The sequence below is a fragment of the Aptenodytes patagonicus genome, chromosome Z (assembly GCF_965638725.1).
Source record: "Aptenodytes patagonicus chromosome Z, bAptPat1.pri.cur, whole genome shotgun sequence".
NCBI lineage: Eukaryota > Metazoa > Chordata > Aves > Sphenisciformes > Spheniscidae > Aptenodytes > Aptenodytes patagonicus.
In genome coordinates, this window is record NC_134982.1 from 47,221,361 (window position 1) to 47,248,125 (window position 26,765).

The 26,765-nt window shown below is 41.2% G+C and overlaps 1 protein-coding gene across 8 annotated transcripts in view; it reads left to right on the top strand.

Moving 5' to 3' along the window:
- Nucleotides 1-26,765, top strand: part of AOPEP (aminopeptidase O (putative)) — a 230,758-nt gene that overhangs the window by 181,845 nt on the left and 22,148 nt on the right. For 7 of the 8 annotated variants that reach the window (XR_012997438.1, XM_076362845.1, XM_076362842.1 and 4 more), the window contains 2 exons: nt 7,805-7,921; nt 25,944-26,030. Coding sequence is in view for 7 of the 8 variants with exons in the window: in XM_076362845.1 (XP_076218960.1) it covers nt 7,805-7,921; nt 25,944-26,030 (204 nt within the window). In the remaining variant the exon portion in view is untranslated. The remainder of the gene's footprint in view (nt 1-7,804; nt 7,922-25,943; nt 26,031-26,765) is intronic. The other variant, XM_076362846.1, reaches the window with a different exon arrangement.

Consider the following 26,765-nt stretch of genomic DNA (forward strand, 5'->3'; position numbering starts at 1 on the left):
AAATAAAACCAGAGTTCTCCTTGACTTTGTTTTTTGTAGTTAGATGAACAGTTTGCTGAACCTGAAGTGCCTCTGTTGGGTCTGATGTTAGATGAGAAGGTGGTCTTAGTGCCAGCTGCTTTCAGGTGGTTGGAGAGCACTAACTGCTGGGCTGACATTCTGATTACCTCTCCAGTGCTGGGGACTTCTGAGATCAAGTGAGGGGTAATTGAAGATCTTGCTGTTGCCAGCTTCAGCTTTAGTTTGTATCAGAGCAATGCTGTCTCTTCCCAGTGTATCTAAGTAATGATCCTGTGGAGTATGATTTCAGACGTGGAATCTGGTTTCTCATGTCCACTTTTCTCTTGCCATGGCCATTTCATCTGAAACCAGGAGCAGCACATGCTGGAAGCACGGTAGTAAGTGGCAGAGATGATAATTTGCCTTGAATAGACAATGTGTAGCCTATTATGCTTAAAAGGGAATTATTATGCTCGCGGGTAAAGTTATGGTGAAACATTTCTTTGAGAAAACTAGGGTTGAGGGAAAGCACTGTATAACTTGACTGAACCTGTAGTGGAAGCCACCTGGTTTTCATTTTGCTGGCTCAGCAGTATGTTAGATCATAAAGGTTATGGGAAAGTACTTTGTACTATAGCTTAAGAACAGAATTTTCAGTTTCTGGACTGGTAGCAATGGCTGGCCTTTTAAAAACATTACTGGTAACGTGTAACCAGAGTATCAGACACAGAACATGAAACAGCTTTACACTTTCATTTATGCTGCTGATTCCCACCTTGAAAGTCAGCTTAAAATATTGATAAAATTAAATCCTTGCATAACGTATATACCCACAGTTTCCCTGTCTGCTTTTGCTTTCATGCTATCCTACAAATATTTTTCAGTGTTAAGAAAATCAAATGCTAAGTTTGATGCCTAAGTACCCAACAGTTTGGTACAATTTGTACAATTGTACAATTATTTGTACAGTGGCAAAATCACATTTAAATGCAACAGGGCAAAAGAACCGTATAACTATGACGAAGTTTAAGCACGTAAGTAGTCCCAAGAGCCTTCCTCAGTTGGGTGTCTGTAACATTTAAGGAAGTATGGCATTGGTTATGCAAACATTACTTGACAAATCAATGTTAATTTAGGACAGGTTTTGAGGAGGGCATCTCAAAGAAGCAGCCTCGTTTTCTAAAGTGCTTGCCCATCAGCAACTTCTGAATACAGGAAATACTCCTGAAAATGCCGAATACATTGCTCAGTTAGAAGAAGTTTCCCAAGTTTTGTGGCTTCGTGGACACATTAGTGTTGCACATATCAGGTTAAGTTATAATTAAAATCAAACACATGCACAAAACCTTTTTGAACCCTCCAGAAGCCCACCTTAAATTGTAGCTGTGTCATAATATTTATTGCTTGTGTATTGACCGTTGCACTCTGATTACTGCTATTTTTGTCCTTGCATTTGAAAAGGAACATTAAAAGTCAATGGAGATGAGGTCGTTTGACTTGTGTGCATACTTAAGTTTGTGCGGTTCTTTGGGATTTGTGTCCTTCATCCAGCAATGTTTTCATATGCATGGCCAGAATAAATCAAACCTTTATATCTGAGTAGGTAGTGGCCCTAAAATGATTTCTGACATAGATTATCTGCTTTCAAAAATAAGAAATCCTTAATTTTGATGTTATGAAGGGGAAAGTAACTGGGAACTAAATGCAAGTACAGTTGTTTATTAAATAAATTGCTCTCACTGTCATTTTTATGTCCTACTGGTATGAAGCAAGTGATACCAGACGTAAATGTCTCAGAAACAGTATTTTGAAGTGTAACACAAATCAAATGCTGATGAACTTGTTGTGATCACTACTTTTTGAAGTAAGACTTTCTGAAGCAAAGTTCATAGGAATTTCTTTTCCATGATAAAAACCCAGTATAATTCCTGGTTTTTTGTTTTTAAAGTAGATACTGAAAAATTAGTTGCCAAGCACAGAAGAAACATCTGAGCAGAGATTGAGAAAACTTGCACACAATGGGAAGACATTTCATAGGAGTGTAGTTCATAGGTAGATGAGAATGTGTTACAGATACATTTATTTTGCTTTTAAATATAGTGAGGTCTAGTAATCTTTCATAAATGTTCGAAGGGGAGCTGATTTTTCAGCAAGAGGGAAGTCATAAACAAACTGACCCAAATAAAGTTAAACGGAACAGTCTGCTTCACTACGCACTTCTGAAATTTTGTCAGCCTCTGGCATAGATGGGTTTTATTTTGCGAACCAGTTCAAAGCATTTTTTTGTCAGCTGCAGATTACTTTTTTTCTCCCTGCGTATAAGTCAAACTGCAGACTAGTTCTTTCAGAGTTAGACTCTCTTAAGTAGTGTATCGCACTATGCTAGTTAACAGCTGTTAGCGTGGACATTTTTATTGAATTCATATGTTACTTGATACGAGTACATTTTAGCCCCGAAGGGAGGGGGGAAGCCTTGTTTTCATTTAAAAGAAATCACTGTGCAGATGAAAGCAGCATCTGAAGAATATTGTTTGAGGTAAACAATGACAAAGTCTTTCTAAAAATGTTGTTGAGTATACAGTGTTTTCTTGAATTTTCAAGCTAACAATTTTCTGGACAGTTTAAGGAAGGGGGGGATTTGTTTTAGAAAGGTTTTTTGTTTAATTGCAGCCTGCAGAAAACAGCCCTCAAGGCAAATTGTTTATGTGGAGAGTTTACCACATGAGATTCATTCAGGGATTTGTTTGATCGGTTCAGAGTATAGGCGCAGAGATGGCCTGCTCCTATAAATCCTGTCTCCTGGACTAGTAGCAGTGCCTTCTTATCTGCAATTAATGAGGAAATTCCGTCTGAAGGAAACCATTCACTATTGAACTCTGGGGTGGATTTTTTCCCTTTCTTTCCTAAGAGAGGGGTGGGAAGGAATCCGGTTTGACTTTGGAAAATCTTGTAAAAATGTAAAGACATTTCATGTTGGGGGCGGGAGAGTGGGGACAGGGGTCGAGACTACCTTCTCCCATAGAAATACGGGAGAAATATATTGTGCCTTAGAAAGTTGAAACTTTTCTGTATAATTTTCAAAGGTCAGATTGCTTTAATTCTGTTTTGGGCCTTGTTTGTGTTGTGTTTCAGCCAGCATTTTCCAGAGCACAGTAGTGGCATTTTTTTCCTTTCCCCCCTGTTTTTGCTCAGTGTAAACAGTTCCTTGCTGTGGTTACACAGACAAATATAGCAGAGAACCCTTTTCTGGGAGAAGAGTCTCCCCGTGCATTTCTTAACCATTTTTGGGAAGAATCGATCTATCTGTGCACGCGAGAGAGGGAGGCAGTAGCTGTAAATTGAAGTGACATCATATATATTACTCCCATTGATCCGCTTTTAGACTAGAGCCAGGATAAAAGGAAATGGCATCAGGGAGGAAGTATGCTCGTTTAGGCACAGATCCCAGTGTGATAATGGAGTAATAATAGAAATCACGCCACTGTCAATCGGTTGCTGCATTAGTCTGAGGCACATTTCCCCTCCGAGGAGGCTTTCAATGACTTCATTCAAGTGCAGGCAGGAGCAAATGGGATATTCAGCATACCAGCTGTACTACTTTAGTGATTTGTGTCCTGGCTTAGGGGTGCAGTGCAAGCGCTGGTGCTGTGGATGCTCAAGTAGATATATCTGTGTCACATTTCATGGCTGTGAAAGGTCAGTAGTCAAATGTTTCAGTGGCATTTTTTTCTAGTATAAAGGGTGAATCTGGCATTTATTGCATTTGTTAATGTAGGAATTGATAAATACGCTCCTTTGCGTGGGTGGTCTTCTGGGATGTGAGGTCGATGAACTCTGTAGCTGCCATACCAGATCTTTGAAGAGGCAAGATTTGTTTTCTTTGTGCTTTTTACAGGTTAGGGGTAGGATTCAGAAAACTCATAGTTTTGTTCCAAGATTATTTGTAGAAACCCTTTCAAACCTACTGATGTCTTGAGATATTCTTGTAACACAGTATAATGGCTTAAGTGTCTTGTGTACTGATATGACTAAAATACAAAGTAGGCTTTTTCTTAGTTCCCAGATATTTAGTATACATTGAATCTCAGCCCCAGTAAGCTGCTTCAGTAATAATCCGAGTTTTATTTTTGATTTGGTTACATTTTCTTCCATTCTTTCATCTTGCCTTTTTCAAATATAGACCTCGTTTTGATACTCCCTATCATTTGCAGTTTGTTTTAAGGGTAATAGCCTAATTATTCAAACTTTAAAACCACCACATCAGGTAACACAGGGGAAGCAGGGGACAAATGGCTATTTAGTGTCAGGACAAAGTGAACTCTTCGAAAAGGCTGAAGAGCTGCAGGAGCAGTCTTAAGGGCAAGATAAAGTATACAGTGCTGGGATACAGCTTTATAGTGGGGATGATGTTTAATTATATGGGACATGACAGAAAACCTCTGGTGTGCTTGATCGCAACATATTAATTTATTCCCTCTTTGTAGTGTCAGTACTTGCGACTGGGGGAGGGGGAACCCTGGGAAAAGTAGTATGATTTCCAAGCGGCAGGCATAGGTTGGGACAGGAGCTATCTACTTCACAATATAAATAGCTGCTGTTGCAGTAATCATTGCTATAATGAAAACTATTTCTTGATACTCGCCACATTTCCTGATTGAAGTGATCTACTTTAATAGTTGCGTATATTTGAACATTTTGATTGAGCATGCTCCAATACAGTTCAGAGAGTGAATTTTTTATATATATATATATATATATATATGATTTTTTTTTTTTTTTTAAACAGGAAGACTGAAATTTTGTGTTTGGGGTGTTACGGTTGTTTTCTGAATGTTTTCAACATGGAGATACACATTGACACAGTGAAGTTTATCCTGCTGTATTTTGCTGTAGCTGCGTTGTGTGGTTTTTTATGTATGTTAGATATTCAATATGCATTCACAGAATATGAGTTGTTGTAAAGGAAAATGGCTTCACAATACTTGAAATTAAATTTACATTTTGTTTTCTCCATTTATGTTTTGGTAGAACTTAAAAGCAAGGGCTCCTTTGTATTAAGCGTTACGCAAACAAATGGAAAATCGTCAGTGTGTACCCCAAACAATTCTCATGGTGTGAAAGATGAGAAGTAACAGGTGGGTGGGACAAATAAGGACAGTGGTGGGAAAAACAAAAAATAAGGGAGTGTGGGGTTTTTGACTGAAAATTTGAGTGCAATTTTTACAAAGTCTATTTATAACCGTTAAAAAGCTGCTTTGGATATAGCTTTATTCATATTGCTGTGTTTGGGGAAAAGAAGATTTCTAAACCCCTGAAGGAATTTTGTAGTAGTCTCTGTTGTGAAACTTTGGCTGAGCTTTCTGCCTCTTTGCTTAGGAGAGGTTTTTCTCTGAGGCGGAGTCTCTTTATTAAAGGGAAAAGGTAAGAAATGAAAGAGAATGTTCCTCCTTTTATTTTGTGTTGGAAGGAGTGGGAGAACAGAATGTAATAGCTGCGCCCACTAGTGCCACTCTGGGTACGGGTCTGTCAGCATTTCTTCTGTTGGTGCCCCCACCCTCTCTGCCAGTGTTAGCTAGCTCCTACCTTGGACTTCAATTAAACCGTGAGCTGGAAACTGCTATGTGAAGTCTCGTCTTGGGCAGCTGGAACGTGGGAAAATAACAGAAGCCATGGTCTCAGACTTTCTTTTCTCTGCAGTCTCAAAGCTGAACTGATAAGAGTTTAACCTGTAATTCTGAAAACTCTTCACCCATAATGCAGCACTAGGCAGAGGTAAATTAAGGACACGGCTGTTGCTCCGCTGCTGTGCTTTTGTTGGCTTCAGTGAGATTCTGTCATGTTATCTTAAACAATAGCTTTCTGTGGGTGAATCTGTATAGCAGTTATACTAAAGATACATTATAATAACTCTCAGCTGTTCTGTACCTGTGTATTCAAGCAGCTGTTCTAGAGTTTCTACAAATTAAGTATTGCTCTGCTGTCTTTGTCATTACCAGAGAAAACTTTCTAAATCAGAAGTTAACCTTTCTGTGCGTGGTGTTGTGCAACATTTCAGATTTTATTAGTGTTCAGAATGAATTCAGTTTCCAAGCAGAGCCACTTCCCAGAAGCCTTCCCTGTTTTATTTTTTAGAGTGTCTCACCATCCCCCAGGCAGCTGCTGTTGGACTGCGCAATAAACATTCAAGTTGGCATTTTAGTAGTTGTCCTGAAATTGAAATAGTCAATATTTTTAAATGTCTGACTATTTTTAACAACTCCATTTTGTTGGCAGGCTTCGGTATCACTTAGAAAATGTTCCAGTAAGAGCCAGTAAGATTTGAGTTTTTTTCAGTCTCCAAGAATGGATACATAATAAAAAATGGAAGGAAATCAAAATGCAAGGAAACCAAAGCATTAAAATCCTAGAGATCTCTTTTCCTCTTTATTCTGATTTGGGTACTAATGCTAAATTATGTCAGACTAAAAGAGAAGAAAATGTCATGTTGCTTAGTTAGTTGTTAACGGCGATATTTTACAGATTTAAGACTTACCAGAAGATCCTTGATATCTTCATGGACTTGCTGTCAGCGATCAGGGGTCCAGACTTGTTCAGTCCACATAAACAGCCCTGGCTGTGGGGTGTGTTCTTGGAAGAGGCGTTTCCTATAGCCTACTTCATTTTGTACCAGCTTAGCGCATTGATGCAGCAGAGGGGGACATGGGCAGCAAGGTGGGAGCAGAGAATCGCCAAATGTGATAAAAGCTGGAAGTAGTGTTAAAGTAACAGGATCTCTTTTTTCATTAATCTGTCTGGAGAACATCAGAAGTGAGCAGTGCTGGGTTTTGTATGCAAAAGCTTAAATTCACATTCTTCCTCCCCTCCCCCTTCCTCTTTTGGTGCCCCGCAATGATGAATGGTTGGGGAAGGCTTTGGGGCATATAACAAACTTCTGACTGATCACCCTGAACCTTCAATTTCCAATAGATGTTTCCTGGCAGCTGGTGTAATTTCTCTCTGAGCTCTGTTTGAATTATTTATTTGTTCATCCAATAAGCCTATTAAACAGAGCACTTAAGCACTTGCTACATCAGACTTCTCCTGCTTTTTCTTTCTAGGTTACATTAGGTTCAACTTGAAAATGATAGGTTCTGGAGTCAGGCGACTAACTACGTCTATATATACATGTATAGATAGATATATACAGTGTGTGCCACAAACATAACATTCATGCGTCTTTGCCATGTAATGATGGATGACTTGTGACTCATTGTACTAGAATATGCCTCAAAATGTGTCATTACAACACTTGTTTTGTGGGTCACTTATTTGTGTTGTGTTTCTTTGTTCACTGTAAGAATATCGTGCAATTGTTCTTATAACAGATGAAAATGTCACTCTTAAAAATTATACATTCATATGTCTGGTTGATTCCTGAAATTATGCACTATAAATTGTTCTCGGGTTTTTACTCCTTCCAAGCCTAAACAAAATTGAATTACTTAGCATATGTATTCCATAAAAATCTTACTTAATAAGCTATGGTTATGTTTCAGTAAGATAAGCATGGTTTAGATCTGATCTAACTGTAGTAATGAAAACCATGATAAATGAGTCTTAATTGGGCCCCAGCACAGAGTCTTTCAAGAACACAGACATGAAAACCCTGATGTTTTTCAGAAACCCGCTAGAAGTTTGTGTTGTATTTCAAGCACATGCTGGAAGTACACAGGTTATCACAATCTTGTCCTCTTTGGTTTGTTTCCATTTAATTGCTCAGTCAGTAGAGATCTTTATTCACACATGGCATTTATCTTCCTCTTAGCTTCTCCCTGACCAGCTGGTCTTACTTCTGGAGTCTCTCTTGGAGGAGAAGACGTTGTGTCCTAGAATACTGCAGTGCTTAGAGAAGACGTACCAGCTCCGGGAGCAAGATGCTGAGGTAATTCATTTTAAAAAAAAAAAAACAAAACAAGTCCCTAACATACGCCATTGCATTGTTGACTAGGAGTGATAGTGTTCCACTAGGATCCAGGCTCATTCAAGTTCTTTTTTTCCATGTCTAACTCTGAAATTGAATGTTCTTAACTCCAGAATTGTTGCATCTTCAGATGCCTTTATTACTCAGTATTTCTGCGTGTTTTGTGTAGGTCCAGGTGTGTTTGCATACTGTGGTAGTAGGAGACAGTGCAGCCTAGATGTCATTGCTATTGTACATGTACCTTGGGCAGCATATTTGCTCAAGTGTTAAATTTCTCGTTAGGTCATGGTGACTGTGTATTAGAGCCCAGTTCATTTTAGTTGTGTGTATTGTCTCCAAGTGCAATAGTTATGGTCTAAAATTATTCTTCCCCATGGTCAGCCCGTATTGTTCCTCTTTGAGTGGTCCAAAGTCTCACTCAGGATTTAGAAAAGTTTGCTTTCCGGACTACAGTATGTTCTGGTTTTGGGCATGAGTTTAAGGGGGAATCAGTTCTTTACAATTGCTTCTAGTAAGTGCCAGGGATATTAACAGTCCCTGAGGAAAAACACTGTTTTATATGATACTGTAAATGTGCCTTCCCCATCACAGGCACATATGAGGCTAGCATCCCTGCTCCAAAGAGCTTAATGTCTTTGGGGGGCAAACCAGTAAATCCTTATTACCACATGCAGTGCTGGCTATTTTGTAGAGTCCCATGGATTTCTCAAGCTGGGGCAGTTGTGACAACTAAGGCAGCAGAAATTGTGGCTGAAGGCCCCCTTTCAATGAGTCTTTGCTTCGAGTACATAGTATTCAGGAGGGGAGGTGAGAAGATGGAATCAGTCATGAAAATAAAGGATGTGTAGATTTATATATAAACAAGGGTTAGTTATGAAGTAGCTTATGATCAAACTAATGTGCAATGAGGGAGCATGGTAAACTTCACATGACATTTGACTCTTGTTTAATTAAAAACTACTGTGAAGGCTGCGGAAAGTCAGTGTGCATGACTTACCCTGCTATAATTGGAACTTTATGGCAATAATTAAAATTGAAGGAGAGAGCAAAATCTCTCTTGTTGGTCTTATGCTGAAGTTGCTGGGTGAACGCTGATAAACACTTGGGAATTCAAACATTAACGTAAAGACGGATAGAACAGAGGTCTAGCTTTTTCTCAGAAAAAAATGGACAACATTTCAACTGTTGCCATTTACTGCACCTTTTTACTTTTTTGTTGATACAGGTTTCCAAAAGCCAGATTTGTTTTTAATTAGTACTTGAACCAACATTTCTATTCATAGGTATTGGAATATATTTTAGTCGCATCTGAATACCAGTGAAATGTCAGGGGTTCTATAATGGGAAGAGGAATTAATAGGGAGATAGATCAAAGCAATAGCTGCGGTGTTGCTGCTTCATGCCTGTGAATTGTAAGCACCAGGCCACAAGCTTTGGTTTCTCAGGTTTTTCCTTTCTTTCCACTTTCATGCTTTCTTTCTTCTTTGCAGTTTCATATAAAAGCACACAAGCGATCTGTCAGAATTTTTTCTTTTTTAAAAAAAAACAAACCAAACACAAAATTACGGCCTCAGTGAAAGGAGCATAATCTCCATTTTGTTTTACAAGGTGAAACCAAGGGCTTAGCAGACGTTGAGGAGTACAACTAAGATACCATTACCATTAGCATTTTACCAGTCATCAGATGCCAGACACCTACAGTCCTTTAAAGGGAACATTAGCTTACACACCCTCACATACCTAAGGGAAGAACTTTTCATGCCTCTTTCTCCAGTATGTGCACAGGGGATTTTTCTTGTCATGACCCAGGGACAAAGAACACAGTCCAAGCCTCTAGCTGAGCTGTTCTCATCTAGGTTTGATTTCTGAAGACATGAATCACTTACAGTGATCCTGTTGCGTTACTGGAGTTTAAATGTTCTCAGTAACTAAACGTCAAAAACGGATCATTAAAAATACAAGCATAAAAAATTGGAGGCAGGCCAATAAGAAAAGAAAAATGTCAATGTCAGAGGTTTTATTCAGGGATTTTTTGTAAGTAACATTGTCAGCTGTGTTCCATCCAGCGGCAGAAAGTTAAGAAATAAGAACTTGTTTTCTTATTTTTGACAAGTAGCGTTTAAATTCACATTAATCTTTTGTTAGGGATTAGCAATGATATGGCCAGTAGTATGTGAGAGTGGTACACAAAGACGTATGTTTTTTTGTATTTTAAACAAAGTTAGGTCTTAAAAATTGAACATAAAGTGTTGTCTGTACACTTGGGAGTTGGAAGGCTTTCCCTGTATGTATTGTAGGTAGCTAAAAGGCCTTCTTACAGCATCAGAGGGAATATAAAGAATAGCATGTCTATGTGCTGCTGAGTACTCTTGCAAGGGCAAGAATTTCCACATAAGCACTACAAAGTGTGGAACAAAGTAAACGATTTGGATAATCTCACCTTGTCAGGTAAGTGTGTTGGGGGGAGTAAAGGGGACAGTTGCCTGGTGGATTTTACTGTTGGGATGAAATCAGTAGAGAACCACCCCCCTGTCTCTGCCCATTTAAAGGACCTCAATGTTCTGTACGGACACGTCAGTCCTGTAGCACGCTGGCACTGAAGCACCACACCGAAGCTAGCACTGGGAAAGTACTGGGGAAATGTTGCCCAAGGTTGCTTGAGCCTGGTTGACTGGAAATGCGATCGATGTGCATTGGGCTTGTTTTGTCTTGGAGTTACTTTACAGTTCACCCGTCGAGAAGCCTGTGTAACACAGCTCACTAACTCAAGTTTCACAAATGCTGCAGTAGAGCTCGTTACTGGGGGTCGTTTTGTCCTACACAAGTAACAGCATGGGAAGTCCTGGTTCATGTTTCTTAAAGCTTTCATATCTATTTCTGAAGCATCTTTATTTCGACTTTAGAGTTCAGCGCCCTTGTTGTAAAATGGTGTGCACCTGGCGGTGTCTGCACTGGCTAACAGCGACATGCAGGTCTGTCCTTAGTCAGTGAAGGTTGCCAACAGCATTATTTGGTACTCCTGACCACTTGTTACCACATGCACGTCCAGTCTTACCAACATAAGGGCACACCTTACTTCAGAAAGGAGAGGAGGGTTTGCAGCAGGTTATCTGCCTTGTTTTGGTTCCCTCGTAGCAGCCAGGAGAGGAGAGAGGTGTGAGTCAGCCTTTGCCTGGAATTTAACTGTTGATTGCTCTTCAAGGAGTGCTCAAGCTGTGTCCTTCCTGGGATCTTCTCAGCAGCTCAGTGTAGTTCCTGTCCTCTCTTAAAAGAGGTCTCACCACAGATATGTAGCTTCAGAGGAGATATAGGAGGTCAGTGGTAGCCTCTCCCTTCTAAAACAGACACTGATTTGAATGCTTCAGCTAAAAAAATAATCAGAGGTTAGGTAACGTATTTCTGATTCATAATGGATAACACATCTCTGATAGCAACCTTTCAGCTGCAAGAGCCAGAAGTGAGATACTGATGGCTTAATCACATTTCAAATTGGTCTGCCCCCAGTCTTGGATGCTACAAGAGACTTGTAGGGCATCTGCCTAAGTGCAGAATTTGTGACTCCCTCCTATTTTTTTCAGTACGCTTCTATAACAAATCATGATTTCATTTTCCATTTACTGTTCAAACCTTGGAACAGCTGAGAAGGCACAAAACTACAAGTTTGTTTTCCAGAAATTAAATTCACTGATGTGAATTATTTGAATTGAGCATATCCACTATATCTTTAAACAACATTTTGAGAGCAATGGAAGTTTCAAAGTTTAGAGCCATTTTTCCATCACCTCTCAGTGCCTTGAGCCCATCGTGGCTCAGACCTTGTCAGACAAGTGGGAGGCAATTGCATGGAAGAATGATTGTGTCCTCAGTTTTCTCTTCCTGTTCCCTACATTCTTGCTGTGCTGCTTCCTGCTACATAATAAGATGGCTTATAGACAGGCTACATTTCCATAACGTACCACGTCCTGTGTCCAAGAGAAGCATTCTAGAAGCTGGCTGCCGTTTGAAGATGACAAAGTCCAGCTGGAAGTTCAGCTGACTGAGGAGAACTGGGATATGTTATAAAGCAGCTACAGTTGCCATCAGACAGCGCAGCAGGATAATAGAATTGAAGGTGGGTCTGGGATTGGTGTTGTTTTGTTTCTTTCTGAGGTGGCCGTTTCATGCAGATATTTAATTTATTCAATATCTAGCGTCTGGCAGAACATGGAGAGTTGGTCTACATGGAAAGTTTCTGGTTGCTAGTATTTTTTTAAGTCCATCTAACCTTGATGACACCTCTTTTGATATGACTATGCAAGCTTATCTTGTTTGAGCATAGGCTGTTGAGGACTTTCATTTAAAAAAATTAGAATCAGTTAGTTACAAATATCTAAAGACAACACTGGGAGCTCTGGATAACAGTGAATATGTTAACTAGAAGAACCCTGTTCCATTATTTCTGTTCTAACATCTTCGTTTGGTCAGGGAGAGACCTGTAATGTGTGTGTACACAAGATCACAGGACGGCTGAGTAGCCTGCAGAATAAAAAAGGCAACAAGGAAAAGATCACTGAGGCCATAGGAGAAGGGCAGTGGGTGTGTGCCTATTTAAGAGTCAGTCCTATTTAAGACTTGACAATATTTCTGCAAGTGTGTTTTACTTGTTGCTGAATTGTCTAAGACCTGGTGATAAAAAATATAGAATGTGGATGAAGCAGAAAGATTTATGGTGTATTTCCCCAGACTTTTCACCATAGAGTTAGCTTTTCTTTCTTTCCTACTGCAGGCATCACTTTTTTTTATAAAGTATCTTGCCTGCACCGCGTATGGAAAGTTGCTTTGTCAGTTTTCCTTGTCTCAGCAAGTTGTCTGAAATGCTCCCCACTTACATAATGACTTCCCTGTATTCAGGATCATAATGTGGTATATTTTGGGGAGAGAGGAGAGACTATAACTGTTTCTGCAGAAAATGTGAGTAAAATGAGTTAAGATCATAATATCGTCAGTCATGTGGGTGGCATAAAGCCATTCTCACACAACTACTTCATTGTGCATGAGGTCTGCCTATGAGACCAAGGCTGTAAAGTGGTGGCATCTTATTTCACTGACAGAAATCCAGTCATGCTAATACAAACCATATAAGGTGCTTGGCATCCTAAAAGCGGTGAGAACTGTGTTTAGGACAAAGTAACTTTGATTCATTGATCTTTCCTAGCCCATGAAAAGCTGGCAGACATGGAAGTACAAATGAATTACAATGCAATATCTGTCTTGCTGCTTCCCATCTGATGGCAACTGCACTGAGCAGAGCACATTCTCGCACTGTGTTATTCAGCTGTCCTGCCGGTTGTGGCTGGGCATTGTTGGAAGTCACCCTTATGGAACAGAGCTCGGTAGAGTGCACTGTAAAACTGGGTGGGAAAAGGGGACTGCTCAGGAAAGGTCAGTCCGTGCTTGCAGGCAGACAAGGCACTCGGTGAGCTTTCCTTTCAGCACAGCTGCTGGGCTAGTTCTCCCTTGGGGCAGGGGCTCAGGAGCAGTCTCCAGCTTTTGAATGAAATTAGCAATGTGTTGCAAATACCTCCACAGGCTTGCCAGTCCTTCTTGACTGGACCATGGAGCAGCAGATAGGCATGTTTCAGATAGTGGCGTTGCAACCGAACAGGGAGATACACGATCCTTTTCCTTAACCTATGTCATTGTTGGTATGAACCACCAATTCAATAGATGAAAAAGGTAACAGCTTAAGCTGATGACCATATTGCAGGACATTACTTTCTTCAGAAGATAAGTGAATACAATAATCTTTTGTTTCTGCAAAAGTAAAAAATAGTTTGTCTACTTATTCCATATTTAAACATACAGCTTATTCTTCACTTTCAACTCAAGTCAGGAGGAGATGCCTTATTTTGTATATGAGAGTATGTTTTGCAGGACTTACAAAGCTGCTGTGAAAATTTATCACGGATGCAAAATAAATTTCACCTGCCTTTTCCTTTCTTAATTCAGTATTGAGGAATTAGGAACTTAGAAAAAGCTCTGGAGAGCAGTCAGCCTGCATGCCAGATTTGTTTCTGGAATAAATCAGATTTGAGGTTTGTATACCCAACCATTACTGAGGCGGTATGTTCATTAAATGGAAAAGAAAGAAGAGAGAAGAAATGCAAGCTTTTACAAAGTGAGATCTCAGTGCTATTGTCAGTCTGATGCTTTTCACGCTCGTCCTCACAGAAATATTAATTTTTTTCCCTGTTATTCTCCTGATACTTCCCCTGGCAAATACTAGCAAAGCATATCTCACTGTCATAGAAAATCTTTCCCATTTTCACTAGTAAAGGGGCTAATTTCAGAGTACAGTAAACTATCCCCATCTCCTGCAATCCTCCCATTGACCGGAGCAGCAGCTACTTGTCAAAAGGTCCTCTGTGATCTTGATATGTTTCGATCTGTTTCATGTTCTTACTTGTGTTGCATCTAAATGCAGCTTGTAGGGTCTTTGGCGCAGATGGTGTTGGTATTACTATTGGTAAAGACATTTTTTTCACAAGCCTGCATTCGCAGGAGTTGGACTTTTTTTTTTCCCCCAATAAAAGGAACTTTGAAAAGGGTAGCTTCTAGGAATACGGCACTTACTTCCCAAAGATGAGGCCCGAAATTCAGTGTGAGGCTAAGAAAATTGGAACAGCATGAGGGAAAAACGCTTCCAGTAACAGCAGTGGGAGTCGTCCCCTGAGACTGACTCTGGCTCATGTGCCCGTCGTAACTGAGTGGATGTGTTGGGATGAATTTGCAAGACTGACCGAAGGATGATCTCAAGTAGCTATAATTCGGGTTTGTTTTGTTGCTACATGCAAAGTATGGGGGCTTTTCCAGCCACTTGAGAAGAACAGAAAATCCCTCCATCAGCATTAGCTGTCCGAAGGGCATGATCAGAGTGCGAGATTTGTGGAGCGCTGGAAATAGCTTTGCACCAGTCAGCACTCCTGATCCCGCACCCCTCCAGGAGCCAACAGCAACACGTTTGTTCCAAGTGATCTCACTCCCTGCGGGGTGGCATTAACAGGAGTTTCCAAGCCCCTGACTGGTGCCATTACCGACGCTGTTCACTTATTGTCCCTTATTTTCTAACTGGTTTGGGGACTTAATTTCCTCCTTATCTGGCAGCCCAACAACTTAGTGAGACTTGGAAAGTGGGGAAGCTGATGGTACGAGGGAACCAAATATGGAATTGGGTTGGTTTGTGTTTTTTTTACTGTTATCCGAAGAATCCATGGAGGAAGGGGTTGGAGATAGTTCCTGCTTTTCTATGTCCTATTGTATGGAAAGGAAAATGAAGTGGTGGAATCCTCTGGGCTTCTGAAATCAGTCCCAAAGGTGTTCTGAATTGGGTGCAGCTGCTTTATATGAAATGTTATACGGTATTTCTGTGTAGGGCAATACAAACCTAGCACTGTAATACAAACCACCTGTCCTTCTCATGAAATTTAAAAGGTTACTCTGTTTGCATATTTATGATAGCACTGACATAGCGGCCAGGATGTCAAAGAGAATGTAGTTTTAAACATACGAACAAATGCTCCTAGCTATCAGCAGTAGGTTTTTTTTGTTTGATTATGAAACTGTAGGCATTTTTGTGCTTGAGTGGTGCACCCTCTTTGGTTTTTTGGTTTTTTTTTTTTTTTAAATTCTGGAAAAAAAAAATCTGAATATACTTTATATTTAAAATAAACTGATTTTGAGGCTACATCCAAACAGCTCATCTAGTACTTCTCATTCCTGTATAAAGGCTGACTGCAAATGCAGGTTATGCCTGGATAGGACCACAGAGTTGGAAAAAATCTGCTATGCCGTAAGCCTGTGAGGTCTAAATAGTGCAAGAAACAGGACAATTCAAAACTGCTAACCATAGCTGGTTCTGCTGTCATTACCTTAGCTGGACAGATCTGGTCCCACCACTGAGTCACTGACTTAATAATGTGTGGGTAAAAGTCTGCTGTCCTCCTTTCAACTCCGTGCCATTTAAATACCTTTGGGGTTGCAGTGTCCTGGAGAGGAATTTTGTTGTGTTCCACATGGGGTAAGCATCATCCTAAGCAGCAACAGTCACTGAGTTCTTGGGGGCAGGGAATAAAAGAGGAGAAGATGACAATCTAAAACATGGAGTAAAATCTAGATGTTCTCATTTCGGGAATGAGCATGCTTCTTCTGAGTTTATAAAATCAATATATATTTCACTTAAGAATTTTTGCTGGGGGTTGGGGACAGGGGTGTGTGTGAGAATGATGTGAAAGGTCTTTGTCTTTAGAGTCAAAATCTCGTGTTTAATTGTGTTGAAAATTGGAAGCAAAGTTTTAAACTATGCAAAATTGGAAGGATGTGAGCACGAACTGGATAGGCTGGCTGTGACCAAAGCTATGGAAAAGCCAGGCAGCCACATTGTTCACTGCCTGGAATTTGAGTCTCATTTTCATATGGAGCTCCAGATTCTGTCTATGACAGTAATCTTGCCTGGAAATCACAAATGTTTGGACCACAGTCACTGTGGGAGACCAAAGATAAAAGGAAGGCGCTTTTTTTACCTCTAGTTACAAGAGGGAGGAGATAGAAGTAGAGGGATGGAGAGAGGGGCATAAGCAAAGGGGATAGCTTACTGCTGCCTTGATGCTTGCAGCAGCCTTTCCTCTTGCTGAACAGGAGTTATAATTTAATAGTAATTGGTAACAGACGGCTGGTGTGCTTGATCTCAAACTCTTCAGAGTTGGATTTCTGCTTCAGATGTATGGGTGTTTATGTGCTTTTTTCCCACTACAACATTTGGTTTTATAAGCCCAGCATGCTTTTATGTGCATGTATAAATAGCTTGTGTTGAAATACATACACAAACACTGTATAGGTAGAAATGCTAGGCAGACTCAGTCCAGAGACAGCCGGGAGAGACAGTGGTGATGGGAAGTATTTGAATCACTCGCGATGTTGATACAAAAAAAAAACTTTTACAGTGATACCAGAGATATTCTAGCCATTGTTGTAGATAGGCACTTCAGCAGGGTGTCAGAGGGACTGTGGATGGGGTTGTGTATGAGATGGAGAGGCAGTTGTAGTGATGCATTTTGAATAAGGTATCAGTTCGGACGTATACATATGCACAAGCCAGTCTTACCTTGCTGAAGGTATGGGGCTTGTCCCTGCAGTACTTCTTGGTGGAGGCTGCAGTGTGAGGTTGGTTGTAGCTGAGGCTGGGACCCAGTCTTCCTTCCCCTCCCTCTGAGGTACAGGATCTCCCGGCCCCCCACCACCCTGTCCTTACTCGCCCACAGCCTGTGCCTTCACGCGTGCAGCCATCCTCACCACAGCACCCAGCTGGGAGAAGAGACGAGCGGGGATAGAGGGCAGGCAGGAGCAAAGCCCCGGGAGCACCCCGCCGGCCCTCCAGTGGGGACGGCGAAGGCGCAAGGCGCTGTAGGGTCAGGTGCAGGCACAGGGCTGGCGCCGCGGGCGGCCGGGCTGGGACCCACCCTGTTCTGGTGCAGAGTCCCGCTGGGACGCCAGCACGTCTCCCAGTGCCAGGGGTGCAGGGAGGGTTGTGGGGTGGCGCAAGCCTTTCTGCTGCTGCTGGCCAGAAGGCAGGCCTGCTCCTGAGAGCCGGCAGCACCACAGCAAAGTGAAGCTCAGCACACATCTCCAGTGAAATTGTTAAAGAGCCGATGACATCTTTTCTGCCATCTCCATCTTGCTGCAAGCTGTGAACGCTCTGGCGTGCTGAACAGGCAATACTGAGAAGGCAGGGGAAAGGGGAAGCATTTGGTTCCAGTATAAGTAGTGTATTTATGTTTTTAATTAAGGCTTATTTTTAAAAACCTTTGTTTTTCAAATTAAGTGAGTTCACATGCTGTGTGAAACATTTCCTTACCTCACATGCACTATGATAAAGGAGCCGCTCCGCCCAGCATGGAGATGGCAGCAGCGCAAATGGGAACACCGTGAGAAAAGCTTTGGGCCCAGCAGGGACGCCCTCTCCCAGCAGACGTTGTTGAAGCTGTCACACTACCTTGGTGCCGGTGGCCCTCTTCTCATCTAACCGTGCTGTAGGTCACTGTCCTATCATCGCTTTGTTGGTCCGCTGTAAAAGAAGAACAAAAACCGCCGGCCAGGTCCTGTTGTGTGTCCATCTCCTGTTAGACGGGGCGAGGAGAGGCAGGCTGAGCAGCATTGGGATTACAGAATTAGGTGTCCTAACCGAGTCACTTACTCACAGTGACAGCTTTGACACCAGAAGAGAGACACTGCCTGTGCCACCTTTGAAGAAGGATTAGACATGGCTTCTTAGTCTCTTGCTTTTTGCTGATATCTTTTGGAAAATTTTCTTCTACCAGCGCAGATGCCATGAATCACAGATGGGGCCCACATAGGGAGAAAAGTGTCTGGTCTCTAATTGGGAGCTCTCTGTTTGTGAACCTGAGGTGGGGAAAAAAGGGCATTTGTCTTTTCCAGACAAGTCCTCAGTGTGTGCTTCATTGCCAGGAATGAATCTTGTCCTGAAATGCTGCCCTTTGGTCGCTATGCCTTTCTGATCACAGAGAGCAGCAGGGATGCCCTCCGCTCTGCTTGGACTTTCCTAAGTAGCATGTTTGGTGATTCCTGGACTTCTGTATGCTTATGTAGGAAAGAGCCTCCACGCCGGCTGTGGAGAAGCACGTGTTTTATTTGGAGGTGGAATTGGAGTTGTGTTTATGGTCTGTGGGAGCTGGAGAATAGGGATCTGATCAGGTTGCTCTTAAGCAAGGCTGTGGTACTACAGAAACTTTTTAACAGTAAGGTTCAATTGTATTATGTAGAACTGGGTGAATGCTGAAACAGGAGCATGTGGTTGGAGGGGAGGGGAAAGGATGGGAAGGAAATAACATACCCATAAATCACATTTATAAAGGTGAGAAGTTTGAAGCCTGCACCTGTTACTAATTGAGGTTTGCACAGCTATGGGAGCACGCTGCCTGACCTGCTGGCGTACTTGCGCAGTTACAGGTTCAAATGCTGCCAGTTGTCCCGCAGTCTGCTGTTGACCAAACAACAGAATTTGGTTTTTGTACAACACCTCTCTTTTCTGTTACTAAATGGAGGCAGTTGCTGCATGAGCTCTACCCACAGCACTCCATCAGTGCTGTTGAGCGGAGGAAGGAGAGAGAGGGTTTACAAGTCCTTCTCCCCTGTTGCCAGCACCCCTCATAGTGTGCAATTGCTTGATCTACGCAGAAATACAAATCAGAAGCCGTAAAATGAGTTAAGGAAGTAGGATATTGCTACCAATATTGCCAAAATCTAAAGTCTGGTATTCTGCTAAGATTAGATTTTAAGTTGCTTTTTAATGACCAATTCATACTCCAGGTTTTGAAGTATTTAACCTCTACATAGTTCTCCTCAAAATAACAATTAGCTCCTGACAAAAATTATTTTGATTGGCCAGCCCATTATTACCTTAGGGTTTCCTGAATGACTGTGCTACATTTTGCTGGGTTGTCAGTGGGCTAAGACACTCGTGCTGTGGGATGCACAGAGGGAAAGGAGGTTGTCTGAGGTGGCAGGAATTGGCACGGGGCTGCCTGTTCAATCAGCGATGTCCAATGCAGAGCATGATGGGGCTCAGTGAAGTCAATCAGCCTCGGGTCCAGCCTCCCCTGTCCCCACTGAACAGCAACTCCTCCCAGTACTCAAAATAAAATGCAGCTAAAATAAGTAAGGCTACCAAAAGCCATTTTTTAAATTTGAAGTGTTATCATAATTTTGACCACAGCTCTGGAAAATTAAGTGTTTAATACTGAGAAAGAGCATTGCATTTAAGAAACAGCATTAATTGAACCTTGACACTATGAGGGTCTCAGGAAAAAAGGTTGCCATCAAAGATGCCTGCTGCTGTGATGCTCTATCTGGCCCATGGTTTCTTTGGCCCTGCAGTGTTGTCAGAGCGAGTGCTATGAGACCTGAGAGATAACTTAGACTATGAAAAGTCCAGGAGTAGTTGGTCCAAAATACAAGCTCATTTAAGCTGTTAGACAGCTTCTTTGCTCAGTCTCCTGACAAACCCTTGGCATACACAATAATGGCAATTACAGAATCCTTGTCAGAATGATGAATCCATTCTGCTTGCATCCAGTAGGTTTTTGGCTATTGAGTACATTTTTTCAGATTGCCAAACTGATACTCTGTCAGCACAGTTGTAACATACATGGCTGTTTCATTGCTCCTTCTGAGCTGCTTCAGCATCCCTGATCATCTTACTTGAGCAAATGTTCATGAAACCAAATTTGCATGCTAAAGCATGCGTATACTGTGGCATAAAAGATAGGAATGCCCATTTGAAATTCAGACTACATAGAATGAGAAGTCACTGATGCAACCTGGCTGGTGTATTAAAGAGTAACTATTTCAGCTAAGGTAGAGGGAAAAAATTAGATCATTAAATGCACTGTAAAATTGGCAATTCTTAAACTGTAATTCTTCCATGTTAAGCAACTGTAAAACCTGTTTTTTAGTCCTAATGTTGCCCTGTAACATGTGGCATTGTTCCTTAATTATCTAGGAAAATGATCTAATATTTGAATCCAATTTATGTGGAGATAGGAAGAGACTGGAGATAAATGCTTTCGGATGGAACAGAACAGCATTCCGGTGCTCTGAAGATACCAGCTTCCTTCTTGTTAATTAAAACTAATCTGTAGTAGCATAGCTTGGTTATTTGAAAAAGTTTCTTGGTATTTTTTCCTCTACAAATTAGACTGGAGTCTGGCCTCTGAGACTCTTTAATTAACATTTAAGACTCAAGTTGTTTAAATTTTTTTTTTCAATAGAGTCTGAACCTGTGTTTTATAAAGATCACGTATGCCTCCTACCTTTAATAAAGGTTCCATTTTGTTGGACAATAGCTCTTACTGTATTTCAAATTACCCCATTTTCTAAGATCTCTAAGTATGTTGCTTTTGTTCAGTGATTTAGATTTGTTGTCTCATGGCGCCTTTTAAATTGGATCCAGCTATTAGCAAAATGTACTCATTTTCCCTGAAGCTAGTCTCCCATTCTGCAGACCAAAGGCTTAGTAAATTCTAGCTTTTTTTCCTCCCTTTATTAAAGGCATGGTTTAAATTACTTGCTTTCTAAATCCTATTTGTAGACCTCAGAAGTAAAATATTTATTCTTTGCTTGCATACATATGATTGAGAACATTAGCAACCTAGATCATTACAATATAACATATAAAGCTTTCTGTAAGCATGTTTGTTTTGGGCTTGTCTGATCGTTTGTGTGGGTCAGGGGAAAATAATACGGATTAGGCAAAGTAATTTACCACCTGGGTCAGAAGAAAAAAAAAAAATCACTTTAATTTAAGACTTGTTCAAAATAGTTCAAAAATATCGTTTCTCAGGTTTGCCACTGGGAGCTTTTCTTTTGAAAGTCAAGCCATGTATTTGGTGCCTTAGATGGGTTTAGTCAGCTTCAAGCACCGTTTCCCAAAAGGTCTTGGCCGAGGTTGCTAAAACAAAAGGACTGTCTTAGAGCTGGATTATTAGTGTATTTTGTAAGTATTTATTCCAGTTAAATAATCTCATGCAACAGCTTACACTCTCTGAAAACAGGCTAAGACAGCATAATTTTGGTTTCTCAGCATCTTCCATTGCACTGTCAAAATACGGGTAATGTTTGAGTTGCAAATAATATTGTGCAATACTGTGTATTTTTCTTAAAATGAAATTAAAAGATAACATGAGACCACTGGAATTATTTGTATAAGCTGCTGCTTCTAAATTTGGGACTCTGCTCTCTGACAGTAGCACGTCTTCAAGACATTTCATCTAGGTGCTAGCCAATAGTTAGATCTTGATGTGGCTGATATTTATGGAGATGTAAGAGCTGGTTTCCAAATGTCGTACCTGAGACAGTGAGTGTCTCAGTGTCTTCCTGCCACCAAACTGTGCCTCAGAAATACATTACTAATATGGGTAGTGTCTTGCAAAACTCACAGTAACAATCTTTGTTTAGCTTAAAAAGCTGGTAGTGGAGACATCCACGCCAGCTGCAAAAGCAGGGTGGGAGGAAAGAACAATTTCCAGGTGATGAGGATCCATCCACAAGGAGCCTGAGGTCCCAAGCAGACCTCCGTCGCTCCCCCAGCCACCTCTCCCCATCCTCAGGAGTACCAGACATCAGTCGCAGGCTCAGAACGTCAGCTCTCAGCCCGGAATCAGAGGCTGAGAAAATAAATTGCGTTTCCAGCTTTGGCACGTGGGTCCCTGCAGCTGCCAAACCAGTAAGATCGTATGTGGAAGGGTAGGCGGTTACAGGTGTTGCTTCAGATCCAGACAAAGTCGTATGTGCTCTCTGCCAGCAGTAACAGGAAGGATTGCTGTAAATTACTTTTCAGGTTTAGTTTATATTGTTTATGGTGTAACCAGCCAAAACGACATATGGTGTGCATCTCTGAACTGTGCAGAAGAGCACAGAGAAATGTGCAGAGAGAAAATTTGGAGAGGACTAATGAGTTCTTATTTTTGCCACTGAGTATTTGCTCCTGGGAGGAACAGAAAAGCCAAGAAGAGCATACACAGGATGCGGTATGGTTAGCTCAGTCCTACCACAAGCTACTTAGTTTTCAAAATTTTCTTTCGAGACTGGTTTGTGAAAAGTGCCTGTTCACATGACTCACTCACTAGGCTGTGAAGCTGTGGGGCCTGTTTTACTTTTCCTGCTCTAAGCATTGGATGAGACGTTGGGAACTGAATTTTCTTTTTCTCCCGTCCCTCTCTTATGTGAATAAAATTCTCGTGTTTGTGGTATCAGCCTAGGGCTGGATTACACTAGACAAATTACTTCTTTATAGTGCATGTATCTGTGAAATGGCTGTGTTTGCTTTAGCTGCAGTTTGTGTTACATGGCCGCCTATATGTCACCCTGCATGGAGGGCGTGGGGGGCAGGAGAGTAACCAATATATATGTTCAGTCCAATTGTTAGTGAAGATTTCAGTGCCAGCGTTGTGCAGGTCACCCCCTGCCCCTCTTGCACTCGGAGCCAGCCTTGGTTTCTGTGCTCAGCTTACTGGGGTTCCGTAGGAGACACGGGAGAGCCGGCGGGGCCGACTGCCCTGCTGGTTTCACAGGCACTTCAGCAGCGAGTGGTTCTCCTGTAGTTTGCTCTGCCGCGAGAGCATTTGGGGCTTTTTGGAAAACAGGAGGCAAATGTGTAATCTGAGGACAACAGACATGCTGCTCCTGCCCCAACTGGCAAAGCGCCAGCATTTCAGATCTGGAAAAGTGCCAGGATTTGTACTCACCCTGGGAAAGAAAGGGAAAAAAGCAAAAGAGAGAAAGAAAAGTGTGCGCTGTACCAGATCTCACTCAACAAATAAATATTTTTCTTTTAAACCATTTGAAAGGAGGTTGCTTGCCGAGAACAGGAACCCTATGGAGGAACCAACAATTAAGGAAACGGGCACAGCTTAATTGTTCCGTGTTTTCCAAAGCCGTTGGGATTCAGATGATCAGGCCATGATACAAATGTAAGGCAGACATACGCAACATTAGTATGTGAGGAAGTAGGACCACATGAATGCCTTCACAGGCAGAACTTCTGTTCTGCTCTCCATGCAGCTATTACCGTCACACCAGGGAAGGCGTGTTGGGGACAAGCTGGCTTGTGCGCTGAGCGAGTGAGGTCCCTGCTTCTTATTCAAAGTACTCAGAAATTTAGGCCCTAAAGTCTTATGACTTCCTCCTTTAGGATCAAGAAATATTTTAATAACTGCAGGGGAAAAAACAGCTTCACCAGGAGGTATGAAGAGAGCCCCATTCCAGAAGACTTTATAACCTGCTGTTGAAATATTCTCACTGAAGGCACAGTTTGAGATCTTGAGCAGACACAGAAACTGGACTTCATTACTTACCTCCTGGGTCAGTGCTGTAACTGCTGGACCATGAGATGTAGAAGAGCAGTGATCACAGGAGAAGACCACAGTCCCTTTCTCCTCCCTATGTTTCTCATACATGCTATAAGAATACATAAGGATTTTTTTTTTTTTTAAATATGTGACAGAAGGTGCAGAATAAAGTGTGTTGGATGAAGATATACAACCTTTTAAATGTGTTTATATTCTGTTTGGTTAACTCACCCTACAGATGAGAGAGGTGTATGCTTAATTTTTGAGCCTTGAAGGTTTGGTCCAGGCATGGAGCTGCTTGGTGCTATGAGAAACACTCTGTAACAAAGCTGGATTGCCTGCAAAGATTTACTGGTGAAATGTTCAGTGTCTCCAGGGAGAAGCAGCAGCTGGGTAGGGTTTTGAAGGTCTACATTATGGATATGGCCATCTACAGCGAAGTGAGTTGAATCTTGGAAAGCTATTTACTTCTGTAGATTTAGCTCTGGTTCAACTTGCAGGAATCTTAACAGCTATTATTTTGTCAGCAAAAACCTTTAAGAGACAGCTTTCATTCCCTTGCACGCGTTGCACTGTAACTGTTCAGTATCTTACATGCTGTGAGTGTGAACTCTGCTCAGCCACAAAACCCCCCAGCATTTTATTTCATTCATAAGCTGTGTTCAAACTATTCCATATAAGAGGTCAGCTGTAAAGAGATATCAGGTACCCAAAAAGGACTCTTCCAGGACCTGTGAGCATTTATCACTTGTCAATTATGCTAATGGTTTAACATCTAATTACATACGTCTGTGAAATTTTTTCCTGAGATGTAAGGTTGGCGAGGACTAAGATGACAAGGAAAATATTTCCATATACCTTATTTCCAAAATCAACAATATATTTAAGTGTGACTCTTTTTCCCCTCCCATTCTGGCTTCCATTCTCGATGTTGTCAGTAAATCTATCATTCAGAAGAAGGTTCATGTTCAGTTATTTGATATGAGCACAATTTGGACTCAGTTTTGAAAAATATAAGAGCTGCTAACATTTTACTCTTACTATGAAAGGTGATTGTTATTAGGTGCCCTGTCTTTTGCAAGATGGTAAGAACGAAGGTTGAAACAGAAGGATTGGGAGGGTGGGAGGGTTTTATTGCACTTAACTGTTTTCCTTTAGGATCAGTGCTGAGCCACTAATGGAATATAAAATGTTAGGCTGATCTCTGCCTACAACTGAGGAAGCCTTGCTGGAGAGCAAGATGATGCTTACGCCACAAGAGTGGCTAAGAACAAAGTCAGAAATTTAAAGACAACAACAAAAAAACCCACATGTAATTCATGTTCACACTACTTAAATAAAAATATTTTTCAATTGTGATTGAAAATTTCCATACATACATTACAGTATGTTAATAACTGGTTTTGTCAATGTGCATTTGGTAGAACAGCCCAGCTTTTTAAGTGTAGACAGATTTTAAACGCTTTTCAAGGTGCTTAAAATCTATTACTGCAAAGATACGGTGGCAAAACTGTGTTTCATTTAACTGAAAGCTCCCTGTTTTATGGTTTTATATCTAACTCATCCTTTTGGCATGGATTTAATATTGCTACAGAATTATATTTAAGCCTTTTTATCATTTGGATTATACGCTTACGTAGGGGAAATTATCAATTATGTCATGTGGCTCTTCAGATGTTTGCAGTGCTAATCTCCTCCCCCTCCCCCCTTCTAACAGTATAAAAGAAATAACCTCTAGCCTAACGTAAAGGAAAAAAACTCAAGACTGGAAACAGTGGAGGTGAAGATGCTGCAGATCTGTGCCTGGATCTGCGTTAACTAACTTGGGACCAGGAGTTTGTCTTTGGGCGCTCTGGGTTTCCGAAGCCCAGGCGCACACGCGCAGGGCTCTGCCCAGCTTACTGACTAATGTCGAGAGGCATCTGCCTGGCTGCTGGCGGAAAAAAACCCAATCCACCAAAAAACACAAACCCAACGACAATGACAAAACCGAACGGGTTAGAGATGTATTGTTTATCAACACTCACACAGATACAATACAGTTTCTCCCCCCACCGCCCTAATATTTTTTCCTCTTCCCAAAGGTTCGTCATCGGTGGTGTGAACTTGTTGTTAAACACAAGTATGTGCCTGGGTATGGAGATGTTGAGAAATTTCTCAGAGAAGATCAGGTCAGTTACATTTAATTAGCATTTTCAAAATAATCAACTTTTGTATATCCTTAGTGTGAAACTAAAAAATGATTTTAATATATTTTCTTGCTGCAGTTTGTCAAAAACTTGAATGTGTATTCAGTTTTTGCCTCTTTTGCCCCTTAAACATCATAGTTTAAGGAAGCCATCTAGGGGTATTCAACCCCACCTAAGCATGCTAATCTTCTGGTAAGTGGTGAAATGGGATATATGCCCTCCTTTCCTTCCATTTTATGCAAGCCAGAGGTAGCAGTGATGCTAGGAAGATACTTCTCAGCATTGGTTCCTATTGCAGGATGGCAAAGGCAAGTCTAGCTGTGAATGTTATTGCATGTAGGTATGAGCTAGGTGCAAAGCAGTTGGTGCTGTGGTGACTTCAGTTTTCAAGACAACATCCAGAAGGAGAAGCACAGTACAACAATATGCATCCAGAGAATGCAGGCCTCGCCACGGTTAGGGAAATGATACCAGAAGATTTTGAAGGTCTTAAAAGGCTGGCCATACATGATGTCTTTACTATGGCTTTTTATTTAGGCCATTATGAACTCACAATTCTAATTGTAGCTCTGCCTAGTTCTTTCTCTTCCACTTTTATTTATTTTTATTCAGTATGAACTCTATAAAATCAAGACATTCACTGCCCAGGATGACTTATATATTTAAAATGTATGTAAAAAACAGAAAGGTTGCAAGATATGTCAAAGTCTAGGCAAG